This window comes from Olea europaea, unplaced genomic scaffold (genome assembly GCF_002742605.1).
Source record: "Olea europaea var. sylvestris unplaced genomic scaffold, O_europaea_v1 scaffold1471, whole genome shotgun sequence".
In the NCBI taxonomy this organism is placed as follows: domain Eukaryota; kingdom Viridiplantae; phylum Streptophyta; class Magnoliopsida; order Lamiales; family Oleaceae; genus Olea; species Olea europaea.
The window spans coordinates 275,405-299,080 of record NW_019232267.1 but is presented as its reverse complement, the minus strand read 5'-3'; the positions used below and the strand labels follow the sequence as shown (position 1 = coordinate 299,080).

At 34.6% G+C, this 23,676-nt stretch overlaps 2 protein-coding genes across 2 annotated transcripts; one reads left to right on the top strand and one right to left on the bottom strand.

Moving 5' to 3' along the window:
- Nucleotides 1-55: 55 nt before the first annotated feature.
- LOC111376220 (ankyrin repeat-containing protein At5g02620-like) lies at nucleotides 56-3,831 on the top strand. Its single transcript, XM_022999172.1, has 3 exons — nucleotides 56-441; nucleotides 1,567-2,008; nucleotides 2,537-3,831. The coding sequence occupies exons 1-3, from the start codon at nucleotides 56-58 to the stop codon at nucleotides 3,467-3,469; spliced, it is 1,761 nt and encodes a 586-aa protein (XP_022854940.1). The 3' UTR covers nucleotides 3,470-3,831.
- A 62-nt stretch (nucleotides 3,832-3,893) lies between these two features.
- On the bottom strand, nucleotides 3,894-14,175 carry LOC111376215 (exosome complex exonuclease RRP46 homolog). The gene is made up of 8 exons (XM_022999168.1): nucleotides 13,964-14,175; nucleotides 8,072-8,185; nucleotides 7,598-7,698; nucleotides 6,607-6,627; nucleotides 5,701-5,773; nucleotides 5,500-5,567; nucleotides 5,000-5,129; nucleotides 3,894-4,232 (listed from the first exon to the last, which is right to left on the bottom strand). The coding sequence occupies exons 1-8, from the start codon at nucleotides 14,067-14,069 to the stop codon at nucleotides 4,117-4,119; spliced, it is 729 nt and encodes a 242-aa protein (XP_022854936.1). The 5' UTR covers nucleotides 14,070-14,175; the 3' UTR covers nucleotides 3,894-4,116.
- Between the last annotated feature and the right edge of the window lie 9,501 nt (nucleotides 14,176-23,676).

The following is a 23,676-nucleotide window of genomic DNA, read 5'->3' as shown; positions in this document are numbered from 1 at the left end:
ATTCCTCACCTTCCTGATTTAAATTTTTAGACGGTGGTTCAAGAATCTTTTTGCAATGGATCGTCGGCTCCACGAGGCATTGGTAAACGGTGAAGTTTCGCTCCTTCACAGCCTAACCGAAAATGATGAAAACATCATTAAACAAACAGTCCAAGGATCGCAGCACACCGGACTGCACTTGGCTGCAAGATTCGGGCACGAAGAATTGGCATCCGAGATCATAAAACTGTGTCCAGAGATGGTTTCAGTGGAAAATATAGAGCTGGAAACACCTTTGCATGAAGCATGCAGAGAAGGGCATTTGGAGATCATCAAACTATTGCTGGAAAGTGATAGTTCGATCATTTACAGAGTGAATTCTCACGAAGAAAGTGCACTTTTCGCAGCGTGTGAGAGAGGGAAGATTGATGCAGTGAAGCATCTGATGAATTTCCCTCGGCTGTTTGTGCTATATATATATATATATAGTCCTGTTTGAGCCCCATTTTTACCTCATTAAAATGAAAAATATGACCGTTATTCATCACATCAAGTCATCATTTTTGAATTTCTATTTCTGGGGTGGGGCCCATAATGGCTCTATTTCTCATTCTTATTATAATGTGACTCTTTTAGAGTATCTTCAATGATGGTGTAAAATTGAGTGTAAATTGGTTCTTCAAAATCATTTTTGCATCCTTATTTACATCCCGGTCGATCTGAATCCAAAGTCTGCTTTCAACGGAAAGATCTAAATCTATTTTTTTGACTCTTGTCAATGTTTAAAAAAATATACATATAAATTTACATTTTTTTTATTATTATTATTAAATTTTTTTATTTTTATTTTTTACATTTTATGTTGAAAAATGCAATTTGCATCTCTTAATTGGAGAGATTTCCAACCACTTCGAAGATTTAAATCTCAATTTGCTCCATCATTGAAGATGATCTTAGAAACTAAATTTTTACTTATTCATTTAAATTTCTTTAGCGTACAGGTTAGATTTCTTTTTTTTTTTATTAAAATATCTTTAATACGAGCACAATTTTTAGAGCATGTTTGGTACGGATTAAAAGCCAATTAAAATCAATTTTTTGACTGCATGAAATGGTTGTCGAACTTGTAGTCCGAATTTTCCATTGTCAACGTGCATTGACCCATGAAGTCAATGGTTGTCGACAGAAATTTTTATGTATATTTTTTTAATCAATTTCTATTTGTCAACGTGGATTGACCCATGAAGTCAATGGTTGTCGAACTTGTAGTCCGAATTTTCCACACGTTTTATTAGGAATTTATATGAATCTATCACCTTTATGTTACAATAAAAAGATCACCACATGTTAGGTTAGTTGATCCTATTTTTGCTGTGTTAAGAGTTTTCCACATGTTTGGTTAGGTATTTATATGTATGTTATTCATATAAAAGTTTAAAAAGAAAAAAACAAAACAAAAACGTAATTATTTTGTTTTCATCTTGTTGGGAAAATTGTGTTGGGTAGCTAAGCATCTAATTGCATAAAAATCTTAATGGTGAGGGTTGACTAATTCATATTCCCGATCTTAAATTTATTGAGAACAAGATTTAACCGTTCCCCCTCTTTTCCAGAAATAGTGAAGGAAATACTGAGAGTACGTCCCGACTTTGCTTGGAAAAAGGATTTTCATGGATGCACACCACTGCATTTAGCATGCAGCAAAGGCCATTTAGAGATAACAAGAGAATTTCTAAAGCTGGATTCAGATCTTTCCTCTATACAAGATATTGAAGGCAAAACACCTCTTCATTGTGCAGCAATTAAAGGCAGAATAAACATAATTGATGAAATAATTTCTGCAAGTATGGAATCTGCTGAAATTTTGACACACAATAAGGAAACAATTCTGCACTTAGCTGTCAAGAACAATCACTTCGAAGTAATTAGGTACTTAATGGGAACACTTGACACAACAAAGCTTCTCAACTTGGCTGATAGTAATGGAAATACTGTTCTGCACTTGGCTACCGCGGGAAAACTCGCCGGTGTAAGATCTCTTAAGTCTTAACTCTTTGATTATAATTATGGAATATGGTTTTGGGTTCAAGGGTTTACACGAAGATATTGTATAAAGAAAGGGAAGAATATGCAACTCCTTAGAAGAAGAAAAGAATATGGTTACGTGTTTAGGGTCTAGGTTACTTTACATCATTTTTGAAAATTGTGCGTGAGCCAAACCTAACGTTAGGGGGACATGTTGCTTTATATGTTTAACAGCTTGTGCTCGGTATGAATACTGACAGGCCTAATCTCCTGTCCATTATGGGCGACATGATAAAAGAACTTTTTTTATGGCTCTCTGAAATACAAACTTCACAATGCTGACGTGACAAGAGAATATTGTGGTTCTCTCAAACTCAGTGAACCATAATTAAGGTTATCGTGTCACATCGGTATTGAGAAGTTTTTATCATGTCTATTGAGGGCAAGATCAATTTCATGAAAACTGATTTCTTAAAACTTGTCTAGTTCAGTATTTGTAACGTGACTTGCCTTGTAAATTAATTGCTTATAGATGGTTGTATACCTGCTTAAATTTGGGATGGAGGTTAATGCTCTTAACTGCAAGGGAAAAACAGCTCTTGATGTGGTTGAGGCAGATGCAAGCAACTCAGGTGCTCTTGTAATTGTACCAGCACTACAAGAAGCCGGTGCGAAAAGACGTAATCAATTATCTACTCAACTGCTAGACGTTCGACAAAATGCCAGCTCCACTTCTAAAAGTTCAGGTGAAAATGTTGCAAGGATGAATTCACGGCCAAACAAGAATTTAGAAGCATCTGATTCTCCCCATCATCGTCATCACAGGCGAAATCGCCTACAGAAAAAGCTGCTTGATCTCCACTATGAGAGTCTACGAAATGCTCGACATACCATAACAATAGTTGCAGTTCTAATTGCAACTGTTACATTTGCAGCAGGCATAAACCCTCCCGGTGGATTCTGTCAAGAAACTGCGTATGCAATTCTTGGAAGGCAAACTTCTTTTAAGGTTTTCTTGGTATGCAATATTGTAGCTTTATTCCTTTCTGTTGGCATTGTGAATGTTCTGGTAAGCATTATCCCTTTCAAGAGGAAATCCATGATGAAATTACTTACAATAACTCACAAGGTAATGTGGATTTCTACACTGTTTATGGCATCAGCTTTTATAGCAGCCATTTGGTCAACAATGCCAAAGGGAAAAGGAAACAGATTGGTAAAAGTGGAACTAGTAGTAATAGGAGGAGGGTGCACAATGATTGTATTTTGCGGGCTTGGAATAATGTTGGCAATGCATTGGCGTAAAAAGAACAAATGGAGGAAAGAAAAAGACAGAAGGCTTAGAGACAGAAGCCCGAGAAGTAATGTCAGTGGCGTAGAAGAAATGACAATAATGAGAAAAAGCTTCGAGATGAGTAGTAACTCTGATGTTGATAGTTCTGACTATGGTTACCACTTGTATTAGGCAATGGAATTTAGGAGTTTTAGGCAGGGTTCTGAGTAACGCTTGAATGACAGACTGAAACGTTGTTACCTCAGTTTCTGCACGCAATGATGTTCATTGATGGTTGATGTTATATAAGCAAAATTATATACGAGATCAAGTTGGGATGTAATGTAATAAAACAAAGCAAATCTTGATGAATGAAGTCTCACATTGGATCATCAGATGAGACATGGAAAACAGGCTGACCACGACCAAGCAAACCATACTCATTCAGTTCATCTCTTCGAATTTTCCTAATATTGTATTTTACAGAGGAATGTTAGTCTTTCTCATCTTTACCCTTTCCTATACGTTGTCTTCAATGGATAAGGTTCCTGCATGTTAGAAATAAGGTTCCAGAAGAGTTGTGTACTTGTGCCTTTTTGAAGAAACAGAGAGTGCAAAAGTATTAAATGCTTTGTATTTCCCTTAATAGTATCAATTCCAATAGCTCTTTAATGGGTATCGTTCATCTAAGAAGCTATAGGGTAGTCAATGCATAACTATTTCACAACACATCAAATTTCAAGCAGAGTCAGCAACCACGGGAAAGCACTATACAAGACATGCCATGAAAATCAAAGTACTTTCTGATGCAGATATCCTCTGCATTGCCCTCAATAAATTCAGCCGGCTATAGATACATCACTTTGTACCTTCGACTGCAACTTTTTCCTAAGAAAATTAGATAGCGGCTTAATTGCAGCGCGCCCTTGTTCCAGACACTGAAAGTAATCGTTCACTGTGTACAAATGTATGCAAGCTGTAAGATATGTGGAGGCAAATAAAAAACAGGCACATGTTTATGCCCAGGTATTGTAATTATTTCAAAGAAAATTGAAATACAAATGTGATATACATTTGACAGGTGGGGGACAGAGCATAACGTGCACCAACAGACCTCATCTTGAATAAGTCATGATGACCAAATGAAAAATATCTAGAATGAATTTTTTAGATATATGGGCACAGTTCCAGATTACGGCCTCAAGGGTGTAGGAGGGGAATAGATGTTAAAACTTCAAAGAACCACAGTGAAATCTACAGGCTTTAAGTTAAGCAAAGTTGAAAGAAAATACATGAAATGTCATTTTAGTTATAGAAATATATAGAGTAGAAAAAATGTTGCTTAAAATGGGTCTTACTGCCGAAAGAAGACTAAAGACCACTTTTGAACTAAAAAAACAGAAGGCTGCTTCTTTTGTGGAAAGAAGCAAAACCAATACAAAACCAAACTCATTATGAATTTTAAGCTCATCCATGGCAACAGTAAAAACACGAGGTAAGCTCGATGTAAGCCCATTACTATCAGTTAAAAGGAGAACATCCACAATTCTACACCAAGAAATACTAGAGAGAGACGTCAAGAATCTTAAACTGCTTAGCCATGACACCCAAGTCATCACTGTGAACTAGCAGGGAATCCAATGTCTCCCATACTTTTACCACTAGTTTGTCGTAATAGAAGGTTTTGAATGAACTAAAAGATACGTGAAGTATGACAAATACCTGTCATTACACCATGAGTAACAGATGTGATAATTCCATTTTCAATTGATTCTCCTTCTTGCTTTGATCCTTCATCAAGTACAGACAGGATTGAGTTTCGGAAAACTAAATATACCAGTGCCTTCATTTTCTGCCATGTTTTATGCAAGCACATAGTGAGAGAGATGTCTAGGTACAATACATACATACATACATGGGAGGAGAATCGAATATGTATTTACATGGAAGCACTGCAAGGAGTCAAAACTATAAGTATTTTCCCACATTTATGCTATTAACAGAAAATGGGTATTGAAAATAGCCAACAGAATACTGGATACAGGATCAATATAGCAGTGACTTACGGTATACTTTATATAGCAATTATAAAAAGTATATAAATGCAGATGATACATTCGTTCAGTAATTTAACTAACTCGTGGCAAAAGAAATTTCATATACAAGGGAAATATAGAATGAGAATGAATAAGTCAACGAAGAATAATTAGAATTTAGAATACCTCTTCTTCTAGCTTGTTGGGATCCATTATACAGTATTCATGTTTTGATAGACAACAACTTATGGCAACTACAGAAAACAATTGCAACAAATGTTAGTAGTACTCAACAAATTTCAATGAACATTTCAACCATATCGAAGCATGTTCAGTACACCATTCCCCAGAACACTAATGGGAAGAATCACAATATATAATGTTTACCGGCAAGATATTTCAAAGGAAATCCAGCATCTACAAGGGCAGAACATGCTGCATTTATAGCACAAGGGAGAAGCTTAACAAAAGGTTAGTCAAGGAAGTTAACAAGATAATGGCCTTCAGAACACGGAATATTAACATGTATAGTGCTTAAAGAAAAAATTTTCATGAAATTAATATAAAACCCAAAAACATCATATGTTAGCATGAAATTGTTTTTCTCCCTTAATGTTTCTGAAACCTAAATTTTCTTTCCTTTCAAAAAATAGAACAAACCATAAAATGAACTCCTTTACTGGAACTCATAATAAGAACTACCAGGGTGGTCATTTCGAAATTTCTGTTAAAATACAGCAATGAGAGAGAGAGAGAGAGAGGTCAAGAAACCAAAGTTCCAAATATTAAAGATAACAAGGTCAAATTTAACGTTTCATTTCTTTTCTTTGGTAAAAGTATATGTTTAATTAAAAACAGTCAGCAAGTACATTAAAAAGGCTTACCATCCTAAATTTACTTTTTCATTTATCCCTTGTTTGATCCCCATTATTGTCAAAATACATTTCTCTATCTTCATTTCAACCACATATTCTTCAATGAAATAATATTACACACAAACCAAAAACATTTCCTTATTTTTTAATCAAACATTTTCCATCAATCTATTATTCCAAAATGCATTCTTAGGAAATAATGGGGCTCAAACATGCCCTTAATTTGTTTAATTGGCAAATAAGCTTGCTCCGCAAATTATACCTTAGAATTTCCCCGTGCTATAGATTTAAAATCAGGTTTTGATTCAAGGAAATAGGAAAGTCCAAATACTGCATTAGTAGCATAAGAAAGCAAGCAGTGTTTCCTCTATATATGCCGTTATTTCAGTAAATTAAGCTGCATAATCATGAAGGATACTGAACCATCGTCATTAACAACCTGCATGAATGTGAAAGTTGAGGAGTCACACCAACATATTAATGCAAGCACAAAAAGATGCATAAAGATTGGACTAAAGAGACCCTGTTTAGTAAGTGAAAGAGGTAAATTATCGTATCCTATGTTTCACGGTCTGGTGAAACCACTAGCCCTCGCAGCATGTTGAATCCTAAACCACAGGCCCAAAATGCTTAAAGATATGCTTCAAGGTCGTCTATACAGTATATTATAGAAACATTCACAAAGCCACAACATATCCGATGTGGAATGATGTAGTACTTTATGATCAATAGTTGCAAATTTGAAAAGTCATAAAATTCAAAAGCAAGAAAAATAAATATGAGTTAGCCATCAAAAAACCTTTTAACTTTATTGCAAATATTTTAATCAAAAGCAAGAAAAATAAATATGAGTTAGCCATCAAAAAACCTTTTAACTTTTTTGCAAATATTTTAATGGTCTCTCTATCTCTATCATCTTATAACTTTGTAGTAACCCTGATAGTCCATCCGAATTAGGATTCACAGTAGGTTCAGACAATACTGCATTACTACTCTTGCATAAAGCAGTTGTCTAGTTAACCTTCTGTTACCCCTCCCACGTGCAAAACTCCATGATTGCTAGAAAAACAACAAACAATAGTAACAAGTTAAGCCTTATTCCAATAGCTTGGTTAACTAAGAACCATGTTTGATCTACCTATTTCTTAAGCATGCAATGATGAAGAGGTCAACATCAGTTCATATTGGAAATAAGTTTGTTTCCATGGTCATTGAAAAGGCGAATGATGTTTGTAGAATTGAAGAAATAATTTATAAGAATGTTAACACGACAACAGATATTGGACAATTCAATTTCTTTATAACACTGAAGTGACCCATTTAGAATGCCAAACTGGTTCTTGTTAAATTTAGTTAGCAACAAATTTGGAAGAAAGGTTCCAACTGAGTCAGTTGTTCAACAGTTGTACCTGGATAATAATCGATGTGGTGGTATTCGGATGAACATTCAAGAGGCAGATATTTTGCAAAGTTCTCTTCAGTATCATCTCATACTCCTTTTCCGCTTTCCCTAAAATTTACCAAGTTCAAAAAAACATCAATCAGTGGAAACAGCATCAGCATCTAGAGCGTTCAAACAAAAGTCAATATTCAGCAAACTCAACCTATACATGATGATGAAGTGGTGCAAGGTTAACTTAATGAGAAATTGTCTGAGAAAGCTAACAATACAGTATATGAAAAATAGTCAATTTGTAGGGCTTCAATCTATAAAACAATAATACGACGACGAAAGGACATGAAGGCATGCATGATATATATCTTGCAAATATGCAACCATAAGCTGTTACACATTTGAGAGGTCCATTGTAGTGGAAAGCTTTTATAATTCTTTTGTTTACAATTTTATATAGATCAAAAACAAACACTGAACATAATCTCACCAATTTGGCCAGATTTGGGCTTCCAAATGACTTCAATACAAGCTTTTTCCGGATTCTCATTTTTCTTTGTCCCAGCCCTTGGCCCATAAACAGCAGCAAGAATTTTGGTTTCCCCTGAAACCAAACACAAAAAACACCAATAAGCAGAGTAACCAAATTCCAAACAACATTAATGAAGAACAAATAAAACAGTTTTCCATTTTCCCAATATTCATCAGATAAGACATAACATCAAAAATCTATATCAAGTCTCATCTCGAAAATTCAGTAAAATAAGTGATAAAAACAATTATCGGGCTGGCAACTGTTGAAGTATGAAGAGAAAATGAAATGCCACTAGGATAAAACAGGTCAGCAACCCCACCTCAAGCCATGTCAACAGCAAAACATTCTAGAAGATGAGAGACCCGACAAGTTGCATAAGGAATATACTGTGGATACCGGTTGAAGAAGAGTGTAGAAGAAAATTCTGTTAGGCAACATGTATAACATTTATTCCGTTTTTTTATCTGTTATGTGTGTATATATATACTGTAATTGCAAGCATTTGAGAATATACAATAATCATTTCTTCTTCTCCATTTACGTGCTGCAATAGCCTCATTATTCTTCTTCATTCATACCTTCATTTTGTAATATGGTATCAGAGCCATAACAATGGCTGAAAATCACAGCACAGATACCCAATCTGCCACGCATGAAGACCTCAACCCAAATTCCCAATCTACTGCACATCAAAACCTCAATCCAAATCCTCAACAATACCAGAACACGTACTCCACACCAAATCCTGATGACCCTGCTCATCCCCACAGTCCATACTATATAAGTGGAAGTGATAGCTCTGGGACAATATTGGTCACTCATGTACTTGATAACACCAACTACTATGCATGGGCAAGATCTATGAAGAGGGCCCTCAGAATTAAAAACAAACTTGGGTTCATTGATGGAAGCCTAACACAGCCAGACCCCAGTAGCTTTCTGATAGAACACTGGCTCCACTGCAATGATCTTGTGATAGCCTGGCTACAAAACACCATGTCTATGGAAGTAAAATCCTGCACTCTTTATGCAGAAACCGCTAGAGAGCTATGCCTGGAACTAGAACATCGATTGGCTCAACAAAATGCCCCACGAATTTATGAGGTAAAACAAGCCATCAGCAACTTAATGCAAAACCAAGATGCTGTGAGCGTTTACTTTTCGAAATACAAAACTCTCCTTGATGAATTATGAATCCATACCTAATTGCACTTGTAGAGGACTTCGCACTGTTGTGGATAATCAGAAAAGGGATTGGGTCATGAGATTTCTTATGGGCCTGAACGAATCTTATAAGGATATTAAAGCTCAAATTCTTCTAATCAAACCTTTGCCTGATCTCAATGAAGTATATTCTATTATACAACAAGAAGAAAAGAGAAGGCAGATTTCAATGGACTCTCCAACCAATGACTCCATGGCAATGATGACTCGTGGAATTCGAAATGGAAATCAGCACTCAACTAATCGAAATGCTAAGTATTTTTGCACTCATTGTAAAATTGCAGGGCACTCGCTGGAAAGATGCCTCAAGGCTAATCCTAAGATACCAATGTGTTCCCACTGTAACTTTCCTGGTCATAGCATAGACAAATGCTTCAAAATCCATGGATACCCCCCAAGGACACAAACCCTACAACAAAGTTAAACCCCCAAATCATTCTGTAAATCAGGTTACCAGGAGTGCTCATTCTCCCATTACAAAAGGGCAATACACTCAGCTCATAGCACTTCTCAACAAGCAGAGTGTTTCACCATCAACTCATTTGGCAAGCCAAGTTTGTTCAATCATTACTCCTTGCACTACTGAGGATCAAATGCCTAATGCTTCTGGTATATCTCTATGTCTCTCTGCGTTTGCATCAAAATCCAAGACACGAGCTATAACACCTTGGATCATAGACACAGGTGCCACAGATCATATGATCTGTGACATTTCCTTCTTCACTAACATTGTGGCACAGGTTTCCCACTCAGTCACACTCCCTAATGAGAATGGTGTTGCTGTCACTCATACACCGTGCAAATTTCAGAAAAGTTAATCCTGCATGATGTACTTTGTGTCCCATCCTTCTCTTTTAATTTGATTTCAGCTAGAAAACTAGCAACCAATTTGAATTGCTGTCTTATTTTTCTGTCTCACTTTTGCTTTATACAGGACCTTTTAACCTGAAAAACAATTGGGATGGGTAAGGTACGGCATGGTCTGTACCATCTCCAACAAAAGGAAACTTCACCATCAGCATTCTTTGATATTGTAAGCAACACCAAAACCATCACAGCAGCTGTCACACACAATGAAGAGTTCGATCTATGGCACTACAGATTAGGACATCCTTCATTCAACAGTCTTAAATCCTTAAATAGCAATCAGATCTCCACAAATAACAGCAAGCCTTGTATGATCTGTCCTTTAGCCAAAATGCACAAACCCCCTTTTCCTACTAGTCAATATCAGTCAGCAAAATGTTTTGATTTAGTTCATTGTGATCTTTGGGGACCATGTAATGAAGTAGCATATGATGGCTCAAAATATTTTTTAACAATAGAAGACTACAGTAAATGCACTTGGATATATACCTTGAAATGCAAATCTGATGTTGGTGTTACTTTGCAAAGGTTCTGTAAAATGATTGAAAATCAGTTTGAAGCCAAAATCAAGACAATTAGAAGTGACAATGGAGGGGAATTTAACATGAAAGAATTCTATCTTGAAAAAGGAATTGTGCATCAAAAATCGTGTGTTGAAACTCCACAACAAAACTCTGTAGTGGAGAGGAAGCACCAACATATTCTCAATGTGGCAAGGGCCCTAAGGTTTCAAAGTGAAATTCCCATGAAATATTGGAATGACTGTGTACTCACTGCCGTATACCTCATAAACAGGACTCCCTCACCCCTCCTAAAACACAAAACACCTTTTGAAATTCTCCTCAACAAGAAACCAAACTATTCCCACCTTAAAGTTTTTGGATGCCTGGCATTTGCCACTACCCTCACTCACAATAGACACAAATTTGATCCAAGAGCTAAACGATGTATTTTCTTGGGGTATCCATTTGGAATGAAAGGTTATAAGCTGGTGGATTTAGGAACTAACAAGATCTTTATTTCAAGATATGTCACATTCTATGAAAACATTTTTCCTTGCAAGGCTACAGATCAGTCAAAAACTAATGCATTACTTGATCCATCAAACTTGCCCTTTGTCCAAACACCAGCCATAAACCATTATCATGTGATTGAACCTCAAGATTTAGAACTTCTACAGTCCTACAACAAAAGCAATGGGCCACTAAATGATCTACCATCAAACATCATCACATCACCAACAAAAAATCCTAGTTTTACAATCTTCCCAGATAACTCAAGTTCAGAAAATCCTTTAAACGAATCTGAAAATATCACCTCACCATCCATAAATACAAGTCCTCACCTACCTAGAAGATCTACCAGAACCAGAAAATTTCGGCCATACTTGCAGAATTTCGTATGCCAGCAGGCCAGCTCACCTATCCCTTTCCAAGAGTTTGAAGGGCAAAAGGTTCAACCAGCTCCAGGTAATCCTTTCCCACTTGAAGCAACTATTTCCTATCATAAATTATCACATGCACACAAAGCTTTCACCACATCTATCACTTCCCACATAGAGCCAAACAGTTACAGTGACGCATTAAAGTCCCCAGAATGGTGCAAGGCAATGCAAAATGAGATTGATGCACTGGAGCAAAATAACACATGGATTATCACAGATTTACCAGATGGGAAATCAGCCATAGGGTGCAAATGAGTTTTCAAAATCAAACATAATTCAGATGGGTCGATTGAAAGACATAAGGCACGACTAGTCGCCAAAGGATACACACAACGGGAAGGACTAGACTTCCACGAGACCTTTTCCCCAGTTGCAAAAATGGTTACTGTCAGAACTTTACTGGCCGTGGCAGCCATCAAAGGATGGTTCCTATGCCAATTTGACGTAAATAACGCACTCCTACATGGAGATCTTAATGAAGAGGTGTACATGGAATTGCCACCAGGCTATTCGAAGGCATCTCAGCCTAGGGTCTGCAAATTGCGTAAAAGTCTATATGGCCTAAAACAGGCCTCACGGCAATGGTACTCAAAATTGTCAACCTTCATCATAGGTCTTGGATTTGTCCAGTCAAAAGCAGATTATAGCCTATTCACCAAGTCTCAAGGGAACTTATTCACTGCCATTTTAGTATATGTGGATGACATCATTGTGGCCAGCAATGATATGTAATCAGTCAACTCCCTGAAATTGTTGCTGGATGAAAACCTCAAAATCAAAGATCTGGGAATGTTGAAGTATTTCCTTGGCATTGAGATAGCAAGAATAAAAGAAGGAATCATGCTTTGTCAAAGGAAGTATGCCCTAGACATATTGAGAGATTCAGGCACAATCGGAGCCACGCCAGCAAAAATTCCTTTGGACCAGAATATGAAGCTATTCAAAAACCAAAGTGAATTGCTCAAAAATCCATCTATATACAGAAGGCTAATCGGAAGACTTCTCTACTTAACCGTAACCAGACCTGACATATCTTATGCTGTCCAACTCTTAAGCCAATACATGGATGAACCCAGAATTCCACATATTAATGCAGCACACAAGGTACTTCGTTATATTAAGAGAAGTCCAGGCCAAGGTCTATTCTATCCAGCCTCATCAATGCTGCAACTTCAAGCATATAGTGACTCTGATTGGGGATCATGTCCTGACACACGAAGATCCATCACAGGCTATTGTGTTTTCTTAGGATCTTCCTTAATCTCCTGGAAATCAAAGAAACAGCAAACAGTTTCTAGATCCTCAGCAGAGGCTGAATATAGGGCCATGGCAAGCACTTGTTGTGAGCTAACATGGTTACTGTTCTTACTCAAAGATTTGACAGTATGCCACCCACAGGCAGCACCTTTGTATTGTGATAGTAAGTCAGCAATCCATATTGCTGGAAATCCTGTTTTTCACGAAAGAACTAAACACATAGAGCTTGATTGTCATTTGATACGAGACAAAGTTCAAGAAGGAAGTATAGTGACTGAACATGTAAAGACCAGTGCTCAAGTTGCTAATATTCTTACCAAGGCATTAAGTTCACCTAGTTTTTATTCTCATCTGGCCAAGATGGGAGCAGAAGATATCTACTCTCCATATTGCGGGGGGATGTTGAAGTATGAAGAGAAAATGAAATGCCACTTGGATAAAACAGGTCAGCAACCCCACCTCAAGCCATGTCAACAGCAAAACATTCTAGAAGATGAGAGACCCGACAAGTTGCATAAGGAATATACTGTGGATACCGGTTGAAGAAGAGTGTAGAAGAAAATATATATATATATATATACTGTAATTGCAAGCATTTGAGAATATACAATAATCATTTCTTCTTCTCCATTTACGTGCTGCAATAGCCTCATTATTCTTCTTCATTCATATCTTCATTTTGTAATAGCAACAGACATTTATCTTATTCCTTTTCGTCTGCATTTCAAGAAATACATGTTTAAAACTTCCAAAATGAATAACTGTTGTTCAGGCGAAAACTTTTGAATTTCATACAATAGAACTAGAAAAGTCATAATAATACAAACCAAATAAAGAATACAACTTGAAAAGTAGATAATCATTACAAAAAAATAATAATAATAATAAAAATAAATAAATGTATTATCACTGAAGCAAATAATAATTATATTAAAAAAATGAAGAAGAAAAAAGAACCTGCCCAAGGAAGTATTTATAAGTAATTAATTAACCAATTCAAAAAAGGAACGAATAAATAAAAACAGAAAGAAGAGAAAATTCATAAAAAATTGTACCTTGAGAAAAACTAGCAGAGCCATGGGCACGGTTGAGAACGCTACGAGTACAGCTCAGTGGCCTCAGCTGAGTCGCTGAACGCCCATCTTCTCTCTTTTCGTCCATAATATTGATTCTCTCTCTCCACACACGCGGAGAAGGAGGTTTTAGCTAGGGTTTATATTTTTCTAATTTTGTGGGATGTTGTCATGTTGAATAGAAGCGCTACTTGAGGGAGGTAGAGTAAGTTGCCGAATTTTATTATAAACAAAATAAGGCTGGTAGGGATTTTTTGCCTCAAAAAATTGATTTTTTGATCGTTATTTTACTATTCAAGTCGTAATTTTTGACTTCTTCTATTACATGTGGACCCCACTTTTCTTCTAACGGTCAAAAAATCAATTCTCAAAATCCCTACCAAACGGGGCCCAAAACATAATATAGACAAACGTAAAGTGGTGTAGATTAGTGGAATATTGTGTCTAATTTTATAATCCTACAAGTAATGAAAATTATGAACATATTTTTTCTTTATAAGAAATTTTTTAAATTTATTAAATGAATTTTTGTTAATAATGTACTTGCCCGGAACAGGATGAAGGACCTCCAAGTCCAAGGCACACTGAGGATGGTCAATTCAGAGATTTAGCTCCTGTTTGGTTCTGATTTTTTTGGTCAAAAAAGATTTAGCCCCTGTTTGGTTCTGATTTTTTTGGTCAAAAAATCAATTTTTTGACCGTTATCATGATCATTCGTCATTTTTTACTTCTTTACTCACAAGTGAAATCAACTTTTCTCTTTAACGATCAAAAAATTAATTTGAAGAATTAGTACCAAACAGAATAATTTCTTTCCCTACATGTCTATATGTACACAAACCATGCTACGTGTGTGATGTAGCCGATGGAAGTAACGGATGCATTGAATCACAAAGAATATTGTTATGCTTTTTCCAACAGAACCCACATATGTGAACTAGGTGGCAAAATCTAACGGCCAAACCCCATGGACGAACCTCTGCTGTGGCTGAACCCATGCTATAGTTGAGCCATGTGGTAACCGAGCTCTTGAGGTTAAACCTCTCGGGCAGGGGAGGAGACTAAAGAAAGAGCCTGGCAGAAGATTTTTTGAATCAAATCTATTGAAGTGATTGATATAATAACTCCCTACCACCGTTGCCACAACCAACATATTTGGTCAAGTCTATCGCCACAGGCTATGACTTATGGAAAACAAATTGACATTAGCATTTATGTCTCAAGATTGATGGACGTCCATGATGGGAAGTTAAAATCACATAGATGAGGCCACGTGTCCTCTTATCTAACGGTTCTTACGCATTCTCTTACAATATAAAAGCTCACAGTGAAGGCCACTGAAAGATAATGCAAGTTTAGACTTTGATATTATAACTTTGCTCTCCACATTTTTATTTTACTCCCAATATCGACCCCTTTTTTTCATTGAAGGCTCACGTTAAAAGTCCTTCCACACTTGTATATTTCTTCCCAAAATGACTTGATCATTGGAGTATGCGCGATCGGCTCCATCCCCACCGAAGAAGGCCACGTGTAGCAAACGGTTTGTCTTAGTGTGCAGGAATACGGCTTAATTTGACGTGAAAGATTTTGAGATCTGTTGGCCACATTAAAGATACATTTTTTATGTCAACAGATTGACGTCATCTATGGGAAATCACACGTTACAACCTCAAGGGTTTTAAATTGATGGCCTTGATGAACCTGCGCTTCTCACGCGCCCCAAATTCATCTCAATTCTTCTAGTTGTCCTAGAATCATCATCATCACGCAGTTAATGCTCACTTAACACGAAAAGTGGGTACCATCAAAGCCATAATCTTGCCCTATCTTAAGAACTGGCATCGTTGTCAAATCATAATGCCACACGTGCAAAACCTCTCTTTAAAGCCTCATCACGGCTTCCACCTAAGTACAATAGGTTCACCTCTCTTGAAGGTATCGCTTCTTCTTTTTGAAGCCTCATCACGGCTTCTACCCAAGTACAAGAGGCTCGTCTCTCGTCAAGGCATTGCCTCTTTGAAGCCTCATCACAGCTTCCACCCAAGAACGACAAGTTCACCTCTCTTTAAGGCATTGCCTCTTCCATTTGAAGCCTCATCGCGGCTTATCAATCCTGAATCTTAAGCGCACAAGTCGCAATAACTTGATGCATTCACCATTTCTACTTCTTCAACTTTGAAGTCCATGTTCTTTTTCTTTCTCCTAAACTTTCAAGTCTAGGCATTGTATAAATATCCATCCCTGGACTTTGGGGACTGTGTGTTATAACATGTTCTTTTTCTTTCTCCTAACTTTCAAGTCCACGTATTATATATAAATATCTATACCTGGATTTCGGGGGCTATTGTTATGCCTTTTCCAACAAGGTCCTGGATACGTCCTACGTGGCAGTCAGTCCCATGAGGGCAGAACCCATGTATGTGAACTAGGTAGCAAAATCTTATGCCAAACCCCATAGACGAGCCTATGCCATGGCCAAACCCATGCTATAGCTGAGCCTATTTTGTAGATAAGCTCTTGAGGCTAAACCTCTTAGGCAGGGAAGGACTAAAGAAAACTAAAGAAAGAGCCTGGCAAAAGATCTTTTGAAATCGGATCTATTGAAGTGATTAATGTGACAACTCTCTGCCTCTACCACCACAACCAACCTATTTGGTCAAGTCTACCACCACGGGCTATGACTTATGGAAAAGCAAATTGTCATTAGCATTTATGTCTCAAGATTGATGGACGCCCATGACAAGAAGTTAAAATTACATGGATGAGGTCACGTGACCTCTCATCTAACGGTTCATACTCATTCTCTTAAACTATAAAAGCTTACAGTGAAGGCTATTGAAATGTAATGCTAGTTTAGACTTTGATACAATAACTTTGCTTCCTACATTCTTTATTTTACTCCCAATACTGACACCCTTTTTTTACGTTGAAGGCTGATGTTAAAAGCCCTTCCACATTCATATATTTCTTTCGAAATTGATTTGACCATCGAAGTGCACACGGCCGGCTCCACTCCCACCGAAGATGGTTAACGATTTGTCCTAGTGTGCATGAATACGATTCGCTTGGATGTGAGAAGTCTTGGAATCTGTTGACCATGTTTGAGGTACGTTTTTTAAAATCAACAAATACTGTAAAGTTAAATATTTGTTGATTAAGAATACAAAATATTTGATTTGATCAAGAAATCATTAATTCGAACGAATACTAATTTGAATTGAAAATTGGAGAAAATCTTAACAATTAATATTTTATTATAAAAAAAAAAACTCATTGTCAAGATGGCTTACAACTCATATTTAAAGCAATAATTAAAATTTGGATACCAACTAAACTTCACCCCTGTTTGTGCCCATTATTTTTAGAAACACATTTTTCTCTCTTATTTTTAACTGCATATTTTTCAATAAGATAATACTGCATACAAATTTTAAAAAAATCTTATTTTTTAATCGTATATTCCCCAACAAAATATTATTCTTAAGTGCATTTGAGGGGGAAAATGGTGCTAAAAATGTCTAAATTCTTGATAATGACTTAAATTAAAAGTCCTAATCAAAATTGAATTTCAAATTTATTTAATAAAGAAATACTAACTTAAAAATAATTTAAAAATCCTAATTATGAATGAAATATTATAAGATCAACCATATTCAATTTTCATATAAGCGTGGCTAGCATATGCCTCCCAAAACATACCAACACTTTAGCAAGCTAAGGGTGTAAATATGTCGGGTCAGTCTTCTGAATGACCGGAATATTGGTTCTATTTTCCACAATGACCTTTACTATTAGAAATACTATTTTACCCTTATTTTTATTATTTGCAAGATGTATCCTGTATCTTTTCTAAATCTTTCAATATTTCTTCTCCTTTCGGGATTCATTAATCAGGACTTATGTTTGTATTTTTCAATCTTTCAAACACCTCTAAATATTCTCTATATCTTGATAATTCTTTAAAGATTCTAGGCTGATCTTTCTTAATTATGTATCCTAGAACTATTCCTTCTGAAACTTCTTCTTGTATATCTTTATATTTAGTTATAATATCTTCTACATTTTTTTATTTTTCTACTAGTTCTTACAGAATCAAGTCTTATATCATGCTTACAATAATAATCTATATCTCAATATATTTCTTCAAGTTTTTCTTGGCCAACAGAAAATATGTTTTCAGACTTTTCAGCTAATTTAAGTAAAAGCGAAATATCCTTCTCATCTGAATATAATCTGGGATCATTATCACCATTAGAAGTGGATGTGGATGCTTGTGAATTGTTTATTAAAATTAATGAAAGCATAAGCATGTAATAGCGAGTAAATAACTTATAGTAATCCAATAGAAGTAAACAAGATTTCCCTCCAGTATGCTCTTATAGATGCTTTGCATGTACTTAATCAATTTTCTGAATCAAGTAAAAGTTTTTTCATTTGGGTCCACAACTGCTTTCGCAAAAGGCTTTTCAATTAAAGTTGCATTTCTCACTCTAGAAAACTAGCCGTGTTACCACAGACGCTATCTCTCAGTATTCAGAGTCTCTGTTTTCACCTCTATTCAGACTCTTTTCAAAATCAAGTTCTTACTTGGAATGAAATTTTAAAAGATAACTCACACACAAGGTACTACGATTTTGTTAGAAAACTGCCTTTTTCTTCTAAACCATTCATCAAAGACGGGTACTTTGGCATGACTAACATCCATTCAAAATCAACGTTTTGAAAATCTTTTAAAATCTCTATCTGTACTGCCGAGGAATCATGAGAAACTTAACGAAATCCTTTTACGAAAGTTTTGTTGAACATAACAAACTTTACTTTAATATTCATAAACTGAAATAGTACATGCTTAAAATCTATATTTACATACCTTTGGTACTCACCTTATGAAGTTTAGAACTCCATAAGTGATTACCTTATTACAAGCTTTGCTTTCTTCTGACTATCTAATATTTCGAAATACAAGTGGTGTATACAGATTACAAAATGTGTATTTTTGAGATGTGATTATTCAGAGTGTTCTCGGGGTCTGTTTTCTTCCTTCTCTTGCCTCCTTTTATAGAAGATTTTGAGAATATTTTCTTGACAGGTGTCTCCTTCTTTTTGTTGGGTAGCTCAGTAATCTTATCTCCACCGATTTCTCCATTATTTTCTTGCTAGGTGGACCTTTCTTTTAGAAATTATCTGCCTTATCTTGGAATTTGTCTTTCACTTATGACAACCAATAGATAAGTAGTCACAAATATGAAGCATTTCTTGTACTATCTTCTGTCTTTTAGTAGTCACAATTTTTCTTTAATAAATTTCTTTATTAAAGTAGTGATAAAGGGCCACTTTTGTCACTATCAATTTTCCATCTTTGAATTAAAGAATTCTGCAGGGAATTCTTCACTGTTAAGAGATGCTTGACTCATATCTTCCACTACGCAGTATTCACAATGGTGGTCACTGTAGTTCCAGAATAGTTTGCACAGTTGTTTCGCCATATCTTCTGATCCATGTACTTGGTTTGAGATAATTGCGGATAATAATTGGTTAAGATAACATATATCTTCTTCCTTTATAGTCATCCTTGCATTAGAATAGATTATATGATTTTCAGATGGATAAATCCATATTTTTTCTTTCTCAGTAATAATTTGAATTACATGTTCAAATATTTCTTTGTACCCTTTTGCTCTTCTGTATGGTATCATATTTATAATATCTTGGTATCCATTTTTAACAACCTTTTGACTGGTTGGTAAAAAATATTGGTTTGTAAGTCCCATTTTAATAACATGGAATGATAGATGCATATATTCAAGAACGGAATCCCATTCCATAGTTGCTGAATGGAATCTGATATATATGTTTGTTGTCTTGACTACTTCAGTATATCTTTTTACAACTTTCCTGACGTTGGCTGGAAGCTGGGCTATTTCTTTGAGATCTTTGCTAGGATATATACAGAGTATATTTCCTATCTCAAAATAGTTTCGTACCCAGTTGGCTGGTGCTCCTGGATAGAAGTTTATCTTGTTGTATTTTACATAGTGGAGAGTTTTCATCCACTTTTCTATTTCCAGATACCAAACTGATAAAACATTAAAAATAACAATAAAGAATATGACTTCTTCATGGTTATCTTTTCTGGGAAATCTTGCCTTATGACATATTTTGACAATATCTTTTGGATCTATTCTTTCAATAGAAAATTTAGTTTGGCTCTGTGTAGAGCTACGTTCACTTTTGATATTTTGAATATCTTTCCTAGTGGAAATTTTGATATCTTCATTACCAGTAATAGGCTTAAGTATTCTCTGTGAAGGGGTTCCTACTACCTTCTTCTCTTTCCCTTTATCCTCGGAGAGAGCGCTAGTATTTACTAGTCCATGTGAAGGGATACTAGACTTGGTATAAGTTACTTCTGCCTCAACAACTATATTTTTGCCTTGAAGGCTATTTTGGATATTTTGAATTTGTGTTTCCAAATAGAAAACTTTTATCTCAAGTATTTGGACTTTCGTCCTTAGTTGTTCTAGCTCCATCCCTGCTGAGATAATCAGGAAGAAAGTTAGTTTTACCTTTTATGTATTCAATATCAAATTTGAAGTATGAAAACCAAATTTGTATCCTGATAATATATCTATTGGCAATAGATGGATCAACATTATTTTTCAAAAAAGCTTTAACTTGAGTATTATCAGTTCTAATTAAGAATTTATTTGGTAATAAATAATTTTCATATTTTTGAACTCCCCTTTTTACAACAATGAGTTCTCTCTTGTTCGTCTCATATCTCGTTTCAACTTTTTTGAATGTTCTTGATATATAACCTGCAAGTATCTCAGGACAAGAACAATTCTTTTCTCATTTATATTCTTTATAATTCTTTTTAACTTTTATACTGCTTCCCAGTAATTATTTGAAGCATCAGTTTTCAGAATAAAGAAATTTTTTTCTTGTGGAATTATAAGTTTGGGCAATACCTTTAATTCTTCTTTTACATTCCTTATATTTTCACAATCCTGTTTTTCCCAAGACCATATTATATTTTTTTCTTAACTTTGGAAAAAAATAATTTTTTAGTTTGGCACAATTTTCAATGAATCTTTCAGCATAATTTAATATACCAAGGAAGTTTTGTAATTATTTTTTATCTTTGATTTCTTCAAAAAATTCTTGAAGTTTCTCTCCAATATAAGATTGAAATTGCAATTCTCCTTCTTTTATAAATAATCCTAAAAATTCTATTTCTGTTTTAGTTATCTCAACTTTCTTTTGAGAAAGTGTGATACCATGTTTTTTCATAATATAACAAAATTTCTCAAAATGTTCAATATGTTCTTCAATCTTATTTGAATGAATAAGTAAATCATCTACATATGCAATACAAAAATGAGTAATTGGTTTAATTACCTCATTCATTCTTCTTTGGAATATCTGTGGTGCATTTTTCAACCCAAATGACATTACATTCCATTCGTATTGTCCTAAAGAATTGGGGGGTACTAAATGCAGTTAATGGTTTACTTTCTTCTTTAAGCATGATTTCCAAAAACCTGACTTATAATCAAATTTTGAGAATATCTTTTTATTCTGTACTTGCTTAATAAGGGTGTCCTTATTTGGCAAGTAATATCCATCAAATTTGGTAACTTCATTAAACTTTTTATAATTTATCACCATCTTGGCTTTTCCTCTTTTTATCTCGTTATATTTTCTAAACATAAAAGCTGGGCTGCTATATGAGCTTTTACTATGCCTAATCAATTTGGCTCCTAACAGTTCTTTTATCTGGTCTTTAAATTCCATTTGGTCATCTATACTATATTTTATGGGTTTGACTCTTACTATAGTGTCTGGATTGATTAATTCTATTTTTACCTTTACTTTGTCTATATTCCATTTTTCTAATGGATTTTTAGAATATGTTTTAGAATTTTTTTTTTCAATTTTTCTAACCTATTTTCTGTTGTCATTTTTAGGACTGTAACTAGTTTAAATTTTTCTGTACTCCAACATCCACCACGCTGGGTTGAGGAACTCTGATGGTCTATGTCTTTATATGCTATGATAACAGCCTTATTTATTTTTGGTGTAAATATTTTGTGTGCACAAGGAGTTTTGAATATATATTTATCAATATATTGTGTAATGGTGCATATTTTAATAGGAAATGTTGTCCTAATAAAATATCATATCCAATTGTGTTTGACATATATATTGTATCAACAAATACTTCTCTAAAGGAAATTAGAAAAGGTACTTGCGTAGCATATTTGCTGTATATTACATTATTTCCATCTGCTGTTGTAGCGGTGACGATCTTCTTTGAATTATATTTCCAGTATTCAGATGGTAGTACATTTGGTAAGCATAAGTTTATTGTACTTCATGTATCTAAATAAGAATGAAATTTAATTCTACAATAACTTTTTTATATTGAGTATAATTTCAATATATGGACTCGTGGGATTAGTACAAATTACTCTTTCCATGATAACAATAATTTCATATTTTCATCTATTCTTGATATGATGATTAGATTATCATCAACTGTTATTTTTAAATATTCTTGATAGATTTTATAAGAACTATATTTTTCAAGAAAGTTCATTCCTAATAGTATAGGTGAACAATCAACTCCATATAATTCATCCTTATATAGAATTATTTCTTTAGTATATTCTTTCTGATCCTCTCCCATAAGTATAAGAGGGAAGTTTACATATTTTCTTATTTCAAGATTATTTTCTAAATAATTCTTGAATATATATGGTTCTGGTATTTCAAAATTTATTAAATGACTAACAAATTTAGCATTTACATGACTTTTATCTGCTCCAATGTCTATGAGGACAAGAGGATTCTTCTTATATCCTTCTTGATTTACATATCTTGTTTTGATATAATATTGCGAATTTGATGGTTCAGCAATACTTAATTTCTTGAGTTTGCTTATCTTAAAGTCTTGTCTAGAGGGGAATCTTGCAATAAAATTGTCTCCTTCTAGGCTGACACTATTTTTTCTTATCAGTTTTCCTTCAGAATTAATTTCTCTAGCTTGTTTGTGGAAATCAAGCATTATCTGTTCTGGTATAGTGACTTCATGTTTTTGGTATTTTCTAGGAGGTATATATTGTGTTAATTCCTCAAAATCTTTATGTATTATAATATTATCAGTTATTTTTTTTAGATTGTTATGATGGCTAGTACTAAAAGTAAAAATTAATTTTATACTTATACTAATAGCCTTACTTTTTCGTATCATTTTCAAGTTTCCAATTCTATAATATAGATTGAAACTTTGGTCAACATTTTCATCAATTAGTGATATTGCATATTTGATTTTATTGTAAATATTATCTTTTGATAGACTAAGTTTCCTAAAACTGTTCCTAATAGAGCGTCTATAGGATCTTGTAAAATTCTATTGTCCATACAATATATTTCTATTGGTATATTCATACATTCTCTAAAGAATCCTTTTACCATTATCTGGACTCCTCCTATTTCAATACATTTCAATTTGTTTCTTATGTTTTCCGGAATTTTGGATAACTTTTGTTTTACCCATTTCTTTGTAATTATAGGAATTCTTGCTTTTCCTATAGTATCTTTTATATTGATAGATATTTCTTTATAATTCATACTTACAATTGTTTTATTTACTCTTGGTAGTATTCCTAGGAATCCTTGATGGAATA

Bases quoted from the DNA above. Each gene is read 5' to 3' on its own strand.
- LOC111376220 (XM_022999172.1), top strand. From the start codon at position 56: ATGGATCGTCGGCTCCACGAGGCATTGGTAAACGGTGAAGTTTCGCTC. The intron at 442-1,566 runs GTTTGTGCTATA...ATTGAGAACAAG, and splicing joins CTGATGAATTTCCCTCGGCT to ATTTAACCGTTCCCCCTCTT. The intron at 2,009-2,536 runs GTAAGATCTCTT...AATTGCTTATAG, and splicing joins CCGCGGGAAAACTCGCCGGT to ATGGTTGTATACCTGCTTAA.
- LOC111376215 (XM_022999168.1), bottom strand. From the start codon at position 14,069: ATGGACGAAAAGAGAGAAGATGGGCGTTCAGCGACTCAGCTGAGGCCA. The intron at 6,628-7,597 runs GTACAACTGTTG...ACATTCATGCAG, and splicing joins CCACATCGATTATTATCCAG to GTTGTTAATGACGATGGTTC. The intron at 5,568-5,700 runs GTAAACATTATA...TGTTTTCTGTAG, and splicing joins TCCTTTGAAATATCTTGCCG to TTGCCATAAGTTGTTGTCTA.